This window comes from Brachypodium distachyon, chromosome 1 (assembly GCF_000005505.3).
Source record: "Brachypodium distachyon strain Bd21 chromosome 1, Brachypodium_distachyon_v3.0, whole genome shotgun sequence".
NCBI classification, from domain to species: domain Eukaryota; kingdom Viridiplantae; phylum Streptophyta; class Magnoliopsida; order Poales; family Poaceae; genus Brachypodium; species Brachypodium distachyon.
In genome coordinates, this window is record NC_016131.3 from 60,992,951 (window position 1) to 61,003,192 (window position 10,242).

General features: G+C 46.8%; 1 protein-coding gene across 1 annotated transcript; it reads left to right on the top strand.

Moving 5' to 3' along the window:
• The first annotated feature begins 8,965 nt into the window (after positions 1-8,965).
• Positions 8,966-10,019, top strand: LOC100840181 (heavy metal-associated isoprenylated plant protein 43). Its single transcript, XM_003561550.4, has 3 exons — positions 8,966-9,126; positions 9,240-9,315; positions 9,438-10,019. Exons 1-3 carry the CDS (start codon positions 9,118-9,120, stop codon positions 9,767-9,769), a joined length of 417 nt encoding a protein of 138 aa, XP_003561598.1. The 5' UTR covers positions 8,966-9,117; the 3' UTR covers positions 9,770-10,019.
• Positions 10,020-10,242: the final 223 nt, after the last annotated feature.

Below are 10,242 nucleotides of genomic sequence, written 5' to 3' on the forward strand. Positions count from 1 at the left end.
TTATTCGACATTTCAAATGTAAACATTAACATTCTATTGTATACTTTAATTATTATCTTTTTATTAGTGTTTTCATGAAATGTATGTATTTCTTCAAATCTTTTTACGCAAGATTAAAATGCGAGAAGTTCCGCAGCAACGCACGGGGTATCACCTAGTATTTTGTATACCTAAAACCATTATGGATAGAGAAGAGAGAAAATTTGGGTATCCGAAACATGTCTAACTTTTACAGCTTACCTAAAAGCGAATACCCGAAACTAGATACCCATACGTTCTGTTGTTTTTTCCTCTCATCTATTTCATCAAACACCTTTTGGGCATCTCTGCCGCTTGCCGCTTGAAGTCTCTGCTGCTTGCCGTTGCTCCGCGTGCTCCTGCTTGCCAAGCTGATGCTCTGCCTGTTGGGAAACACGGCAGGCTACGCGAGCACAAAATAAAATTTTCTATTGATTCCGTCCGGATCAATGTTGTAGATAATGGATCACGAGATTACCACTAGACGCGCAGACCCGTAGCGGAAGTAGAGTCAGTGATGCGTGTTGATGCCAAGTAGTCGATCGGCCTGTTCCTCCTCGCCGATCCCACGAACAGTTCGTCCAAGCACCACAGGTGCAGCGCATCCGAAGTATCCACACGTACAGAGAGAAACTCCGTGCGGCGGACTACTAGATCCGATCGCAAGGTTTGGGCGTGGAGATGTGACGGCCGAGTTCAACTCGTGCCACAAAACTGGGGTTACCCTAACCGGGTATACCTCCTCCACTTAAATAGACCTCCCTGGTAGGCTTCAACACTTGAGACCCGTTAGGAGTCTAGGACCGATACGAGTTGGATCCGATCCAATTCGGTCACATCCCCTTAAGTGTGCGACCCTACCGGTCCGCGGTCAGACAGACACAACTACGAGTCCAAACATAGGTTCCGACCAAAGTCGATAGTCAGTAGCGGCGCCTAGCAGCACGTGCTCACTCCCGAATAACCACAAAGTAAATTGACAAACCATACAATGTTTCCACATGCAACATTCCTTTTGCCTCACGATATGTATGTCGAGCTCAAGGCAAGTACTTGTCATCCTTGTGTATAGCTCGATTCTCTTCTCGATCTCGTGATTCAGATTCCCGAACGGGTTGACGCTTAACCCAAGTCGCATGGCCATGCTTTCCGAATCTGATCACTCGAGAGGGCTCAGAGATATCTCTCCCAAAGGAAGGGGCAAATCCCATCTTGATCAACCATGACTTGCAGTATGCTTCTCAGCAAACCCGAAAGCTACCTTTATAACTACCCAGTTACGGAGTAGCGTTTGGTAACCCCTAAGTAAGCCGATTCACATCTCAAGCTCATGCGATGACCTCAGGTCTAGGAGTAGCATAAACATCGTACTTGAGACTAACAAATGACAATTATCTCGTTGTGTCTTAGTGCGGATCTGTCCGACTCGACAATCTCAATGCTATCAGTTGGCAACACCTTGCCCTATAACTTGTGAAACATAGTCATCATACTGAGTCGCATTGCTAGTCTAGATTATGTGTCTGCATAACCTCAATGACTAGGGACCATTAGAACAACATCATAAAATATATAGTCTCGCAAACAAATCACATATTTATTGATACATATTAGTGATGATGTTCAAGGACAAAAACATTAAATCATGAATACATAGGAAATAACATTATCATGATTACTTTTAGGACATATTTCTGACAGAAAGGCACCTCAACGAGCTTGTGGATCCAACCGTGGCTAAGGCAACCGGAGGAGGTTTCTCTTGTGGCCAGCAGGGCCACTGTTCGCGAGATTGTCCACTCAACGGACTGCAGACACCGGCACTGACTCACTTCGGGAAAGCGTCCGCAGTCAAGACGGCAACACCGGCACCTACCACCGGTAACTAGGCCGCGGCGGGTCATGCTTCAGTGGCACGTGGTCGCGTGAACCACATCACCGCGGAGGAGGCAGTAACATCACCTGACGTTATACTTGGTACGTTTCCGGTTAATGGAATTTCTGCTTCAGTTTTATTTGACTCGGGAGCCTCACATTCTTTTATTGCTAAGGGGTTTGCTGAGCAACACAATTTTGTGAGCAAAAAGTGGCCAATTCCATTGGTTATTTGTTCACCGGGGAAGAAGTCCAGGGTAGATTCCTTTTGTCCGTTGGTGAGCATAGAAATCGAGGGGAGTTTATTTGCTGCCAACCTTATCAAGCTAGAGTCCGAGGAAATTAATGTCATTCTCTGCATGGACTGGTTGACGAAGCACCGAGGAGTAGTGAACTGTGCGGAGAGGACAGTATCACTTGTGGCGTTAGACGGTACTCGGGTGGAGTACATCGACACCTCTATTTTGAAGCGGAGACGTTTTCTCACAGCTGCAATGGCAGTGTCACTTCTCAATGACGCGGTAGTCCGTGAGTATGAGGATGTTTTTCCGGAAGAAATTCCAGGACTTCCATCTGCACGTGAAGTGGGGTTCGCTATCGAGTTGGTACCTGGTACGGCGCCTATCTCTAAGCGTCCTTATATATAGGATGCCGGCGAACGAACTAGTGGAGTTGAAGAAGCAGATCAAAGATCTAGAGGGTAGAGGTTACATCAGGCCGAGTTCAGCCCCGTGGGGGCACCTGTGTTGTCTGTCAAGAAGAAGGATGGTACTATGCGGATGTGTGTGAACTATCAAGCACTTAACGATGTGATCGTGAAGAATAAATACCCACCGCCAAGAATTGATGATTTATTTGATCAGCTGAAAGGAGCTTCAGTTTTCTCGAAGATCGATTTACGGTCACAGCCGGTGGACCCCCGTCCTGAGAACTTCCGAAGTACGCTCACTTTTCCGGTGATCGTCCATGTCCACGAGGTAGTGGATCGTTCTGTGACCTCAGCCGCCGCGATGTGTTCCAGTGCTTTCCAGGCAGGATCGACGGCTCCGTGCCTCCGTTCTTTAAAGGGGCGTGATTTGTGGGCTTGGCCATGTTTTTTCGATTCTGGTTGTATTCTTATGTTGGTAAGTTTGGCGGTGAGAACTTCTGTTATTTGGATTCAACAAGGTTGTAAGACTTCTGTCGGTATCAAATTGAATCAGAATGTGTTTGCTTGTATCAAATTTGACACTCGCTCCGTCCAAAAATAAGTGAAGTGGACTTGTTTAAAAATCTATACAAACCCACTTATTTTGGGAGTATTAAACGTGTATTAGCTACATAAATTGTCAATGCTTATTGAATCTGGCCGACGACAGTATTAGAACTGAATAAAATCCGACAACATCAGTACAACTGAATAAAATCCAACACCAGGACTTGATTAGTTTTATTATATCAATTGCGAATCACAGTTTCTTTGAACGACCGGCTCTCTTCGCCGGTGGCACAATGCTTTGCTTCCCGTAGTATTCCTGGCCTCCATCACAGGCCCTTTCTTCACGGTACCAATCCTCTGTTACACACATGAAAACGAAAACAAGAACACTAGCCAATCAGTAAGAACAAATGAAATGCCCATCATCGCACTGCAGTTCGTTCATACATACATACATACATACATACATACATACATACATACATACACGCGAATGCATATTTCTGTGCGATCAATTGCAAATCGGTAACAAAACTTGGTACTTTCTCCGTCCAACGAAGAATGTCTCAATTTTAAATAAATTTGAATGTATCTATACACTAAGTCATGTGTTGATACATCCAAATTTTGACAAACTTTAAACATTTTTTGTTGGACGGAGAAGTAGGAAATTTGTAGGACGGAGCAGTAGTACTGCTCCTGTTTACCAAGAAAACGTGGGTTTAAGGGCCCAGAGCATACGGTGCAGAGGAAAGAACGTTTAAAGAGAAGAGGAACACCTCGAAACGATGAGGACGACGTGGGACCGGGTGCCACCAATGCTACAACTCCGTCATCTTGTGCAGTGTTCTCCTGTGTTTGCACCTCATCTTCAAAATCGATCTTCATGGCTGAAAGTTGGTTGATGTGCCCTTGGAAGACATTCAAGTGTTGCTAGGCTCCGTCATCAATGTCGTGCAGTGCCTACGAAATAATCAGTCCCCTGTTGTAAAAGACAAAAATCTCAGCGATGCAAAAAAAAAAAAATGATAACCACATGACCATACTCCCTACAACAAAACACGTCCTTTAAAATCAGCGACAGGGATCACGAAATAAACTTAATGTGTCTGAGATTTTCTTGTTGACCTTGAATTTTTTTGTTTGGAGACATTGTGTATCCCATTTGTAAATATCCATCTCATGTACTCGATGTGAATGAATTTGCTGTTGTTGATATTAACTCGTGTTTTAACATTTGCATGTGGCGGTGGCCCTCGCTAGAAAATTGTTTTGTTACAGATATATATGCCTTAATCCTATGGCCAATCTCTGTTGACTCCAACGAGAAATTGATCTGATCCTGTTTATGATTTGGTGCGCCAAGAGCAACGGCAAGATAAACTATTATGTCTCGGGACAGAATTCTCGCGGGAAGCGGAACAGGTTGAGAAGGCTTGTTAGAACTGTCCCTAGTCTGAAATCTGAACGAAATGTTGGTGGTGTGACCGGTGTCGACCCCCAACAATAACCTTTTTGTTCTTTTGGGTGTTCTCTGAGCAAGCATGGGGCTGTCGGCCTGCCTCCCGCCACACCTGAAGTTTCTGGATGTACGCCTGATAAGGGATGGTCCGATCTTCTCAGAGAGCTATGTAGATAACTTGTATGATTCTACAAATCTTCCGACTGATCACCCGTCGCTAATGCAACGAACTTGCAATCTAATGGAAATTCGCAACACCACACACTTGCGCAGTAGTCCGCCGACCACAAGCGGTTTTTGCAATCTTCCAATTCTCAGCGGAGCGACAGATTACGCTCGAAATTTCAGTAGATAACAAACACCCAATCGAAACGAATATGGTGTATAGGATTCCAGATGAATGCTTCTCGTAATCAACAGAGTCTCAAAAATATCTAAAACGTGGTCTACCTAACCCTAGGCGTACCCCTTGTATATATAGGCGAGGGGCAGCCCAAACATATTACAGACTCAGACTCAGACTCAAACTGGATTCGACTCAAACTAGAATCAACTCTGACTCAAACTAGGTTCGACTTAAACGTAATTCGACTCAAACATGGTCTCGCAGATCCTGGCGCTCCTTAGACGTGTTAAACTCGTTGTAGGCTGTCCTAGTGCCCCTCATACTTGGATTCGACTCGTGGTGCAATTCGGCATGTTAGTCTTGTCGTTGGCTGCCCTTGCACACAAGTCATTGTTCTAACTTGTATCCTTCATCTTCATTTGTGGTGCGCCTATCTCTCTGTCCTCCCGCGTGCATATCTGGATGTTGGATATCAGCACTTGAGGATTCTTGCCCTCATCAAGGCCTTAGCCCAATTGGCGGCCACAAATCTTGCCTAAGTTCAGCCCATTCTGCCTCCCACTGAAGTTACCTCAATGCCAACGGTGGTCAACTCTCCTAATCTAAAGTCTTTCGATAAACAATCGCCTTGTATTTAATACGCGACGGCAATGAGACCAGGAGACTAAAGTGACAAGATGTGTTATACAAGAGAATATGCGCGATATGGGCAATGTTTGACGCTGGTCCGTTGGTACGAGGGGTATTTCAGTTCCTAGCGTACCCGTTCATCCCGAGTTCGACTCATCACAGCAGCATTCCGTGTTATTTGGTTGGTGTGTTACTATATTTTTTTCTATCGGGACTCACCTGGACGGCTGCGACGGCTGTACATTACGGAGCAACGTGCAAAGCCGTGGGCCGCCCCTCCCACGCCGCAGCCCATGAAGTAAGTACAGCGTGAGAGGTATTTGCCGCTCCATAGTTGGGCCTCAACGCTTCCAGCCCATTAAGTTTTCCTTTAACAGGCTTTTATTTGCCGCTTCATAGATGGGCCGTGCTTTCTTATTTTGCAGACCAACAACAAATTGGGCCAAGCTCCGCACCCGCAAACGTTTCGGTAAAAAAAAAACGGTCTGACATATGGTCCCTACCGTATATGAGGCTCTCTCGGGAGACCACACAAAAAGCGACATGTGTCCCGAAGAGGCTCTTCCGGTGACATGCGGGTCCACGAGGATCTGACGTAAGCCCACTGGTCAGTGGACGTTTTGTGTATCTAAACTTGTGCTTTCATCCATGACCGGTAGGCCCCCTTTGTAGATCGTAAGTGCACTTGTGGTTCGGTTCTGACAGGCAGGGCCAATTGTATGCACCTGACGTGTGGTCCCTTTAGCGTACCCTAAAAGGTGGGACCAACATGCTGACGGGCGGACCCAAGAGGAACCGCGGGAAACGGACACGTGCATTCCCTTACTCTAACAGGTCGCCCCGTCCGACAGGTGGTCCACTAGGTTGGACTGACAATAAGGGCCCATGCATGAACGGGGTGGACAGGTGGGAGCAATTCGTAAGGACACGTGTGGTTGGGTCTGACAGGCGGGCTCAGTCGTATGGTGCAAATAACACACGTGCTAGTCAAACAGGGTGCAAGCCTGACATGTGGGATCACTTGGGGATGTAGAGGCCGATCTGGACACGCGGTGGTACCTGGTGAGGACGCGCGTCCTTGGTACCTCGCGTGTGGATCCACTAGGTTGGACGTATTGACCATACGAGCCTACGCGTGCAACTGGGTGGACACGTGGGAGCAGTTTGTAAGGACACGTGCGGTCGGGTTTGACAGGCGGCCTCAGTCGTCTTGAGCAAATAACGCACGTGCTCGTCAAACAAGGTAAAAGCCTGACATGCGGGGTCACCTGGAGATGTAGCGGCGGCTCTGGACAAGCGGTAGCATGTGGTGAGGACGCGCGTCCTTCCATACCCCGTATTCGGGCCCCAGGTCGGTGGAACCGACTAAAACGTGGGAGCGCGTCTGACACGAGGCGCCTGACCGTCACTTGTATGAACTTGATTGTAAGAAATCGGCCCAATAAGGGGTGTTGTAGCTCGATGCATCCCGCAAATCTCGATCGGAGACGGAAATAGTGGCGCTGACAACATATTCCCGAGGCCCATGGGCTTTACGACCATCCGAGACCAAATCGGCAGGATTTCTTATTTTAGGTGACAGTCTACTAGAACGTCATCGTGAGAACGTCATAATTTGACCAAATTCTTGTAGTGTATACTAGATTGGGTGATCTTGGCTCTCCCTCCTGGTCCATTTATATATGCAGGAGACCAGGTTCCTAGTGGAGTCCAAGTCGATTATATCATTGAGACATACCATGCTTAGGTTTTTTTGTCTTGAGCCGCAAGTTGGCCATATGGACTCCTGAAGTCATAGTGAGCTTCCTTGTGGGCCTCCGGCTGGGTCATGACGGGTATACTCGAGTCGAGTACGTGGTTAGTCATAACCACATCAACAACCACTTCACAGAGCACCACAAAGGAGAATCTCGGTCCTCTTCACAATCTCCACAAAGAGGTAATAGTAATCTCAAAGTCTAGCAATGGACGGATCTTTTTTTTTTGCAACAATTGTAGCGTTATTTATAGTCTTGGAGAAAATAGCTGATTGGTGACTGCCTGGTCTTGCTTACTAATTTACTCCAACAGTTTAGGCGTTTAGCCATATTATATCGAGAACAATGTGTTGGGTACTATTAATTCTCACACTATCGTTGATGACTTCACATTAAGAAAACACACAAATAAATCATTTTAGATGATTATTGAAGGTTACAATACCAAAATAAATTGCCAATGAAAATTCATCGATGTTTATAGCTTTACTTATTTTTCCTATTAATATGCGGAACCGATCTTTTTGTCTGCGCTATAACCGTTGAGCCCAATCATCAAGTTTGCCCCAGGGCCGGGGCTACAAAGCCCGAGAACCGGCCCTGGAAGGGAGTAAAAGATACGTTTGGCGGCCCTAAGACAGGCATTCATCCACAGTCTTCAGAAATCGAGACAGATAAAAAGAGCATCTGAATTTATCCTTATAAACAGCAGAGCATACGTAGTATTGAGACGCAACTTCCGAATCTACAATGATTGATGTTGTCATCCAGCTTTGCCGACACGTTCAACAGACAGGAATTTTCTATTCAAAGGATCACAAGAAGACTGGATGTGGAGGCAAATCCGATCTGCGACTGCTATATGCGCAAATGTCCAAAATAGCACCGAGTTACTTGAACGAATTAGCCTACTGATTCGTATTTGCAACCCATTTTTGTCGTTTATATTTCTCCCGCGAATTTAACAAAAAACTGAAAGTTGGCCAAAAAAGGACTCTGATACACAGTAGAGTAAAATACATCACTGGTCCATGGACTCGGCAAAAATGAACACTTTAGTTCATGAACTTAAAAAACGCACAGTTAATCCCCTAAGCTGAGACTACTGTATCACTTTAGTTCAAAATCGGTTCGGCGAGGTTTAAACACGCTACGTGGCCGTCACGGCAGCTTCGGCCACCCCTCCACCGGTGTCATCTCCTCAAAATTGAGCGGTTTGGACTTAATAGCAACCTTAGGTGAGGCGGTTGCGGCAACGACGTGGTTCTCAGGGCCCAGGATCCCTGTCTGGGCACGGCCGCCTTGCCCCTCACGGGCGGCTCGGGCATAGTGATTTTGCAAAAAAAAACCATAAGAAAATCGAGTATCAGCCTGCGGTCGTGGCTGAAGCCGACGTGGTGGCCACATGGTGTGTTTAAGCCTCGCCGAACTGTTCTTAAACTAAAGTGATACAGTAATCCTAGTTTAGGGGTTTAAATGTGCGTTTTTCGAGTTCATGAACTAAAATGTTAGTTTTTACCGATTTCATGGACTAGTGGTGTATTTTATATAGCACTAGAAACAACGAACGGGTTTTCCGTTGGGCACAGAACCGAAGGACGTCGCTAAGATGTTGACTTTTGTACGGAACGCTGTTATACAATGCTCAACCAGAGGATACAGATAATTCCCAGCCTGCCATCATGCCATGACGATTGACGACCCGTGAGTCATGATTGATACAACCGAGTTGTCTTGTCACCATACACAATTGTGGAGCCCAACTAAAGAACAACATTAAAAACGTCAACCTGTCTCTTCCCCCGGCTTGGATCATTGCTCACCAATCACCATGTCCAAGGTAAGTGAACAACGATTCCCCTGTCCTATCAAAACAATCTTCCGCTAGTTTTCTAACCGCGGCCAATCAAATTCTGTCGACCTGATCACGTTCGGTTCGTGTATCCATCGCAGAAGATTGTGCTCAAGGTTGACATCACAGCCGAGCGATGCAAGGCCGGCGCCATGAGCACCGTCGCCAAGCTCCCCGGTAAGTATACATCTATACTACACTGCTGTACCACGGAAAGGGGCGCTTGGAATTTCTGCATCAATTGGTTGCTGGTTGCAACGTGAGCGGTCTGTAGCTCTCCGTTGGTTGATTTGTGGCAGGGATCAAGTCGATGGCGGTGGACGGGGACAAGGGGACGCTGACGGTGGTGGGGGATGTGGACGTGGTGTGCCTGGCGAGCGCGCTGCGGAAGGCCAAGTTCGCGGTGGTGGTCGTCAGCGTCGGGCCGGAGGAGGTGAAGAAACCAGAACCGCCCAAGCCGGCACCGGTAGAAAAGAAGAAGGCTGACGATCCGCCCAAGCCGCCATGCTGCTGCAACAGCAACTTCGGCCCCGGCGCCTGCAACTGCTGCCCCCGTCCCGGGCCGATGCCGCCGTACGGCATGGTCTGCTACGACGAGCAGCCAGACGGCTACGGATGCATCATCATGTGAAGCTGTGACGGTGAGCCTGTGATTTAGTACCAAGCTACTGGTAACCTGAGTTGTTGTTTCATCATTCGTGTCGATGCAACGGCTGTTTATCTCGACTTCTTTCTTCAGCTTCATCAACTTAGTTAGAATATACACATTAAGTTGTCATAATTTTAGGCACGCTTGAAAGGGAATATTTTTCCTCAGTTCTTATGGGAATGAATCGACGTGTAAACCAAATCACGGGCAATAATTTAACATCATTTCATAATGGCGTGCTGTACACTTGAGCCGAATGTCATCTCCCTTTTGTCGATAAAACAAGAGATGCAAGACGTACTCGAAAGAGAATTTTGACTTGTCACTTTGTTACATTACTCATTCATGGAATCCTAAGGGAGCGGCAATTAACTCCAGGGAGAGGAAGATATGGCCTGCGACTTGGAGGGTGCACGCAGCTAGGGGCGGAATCCCATCTCCTCGCTCTCTTTTTT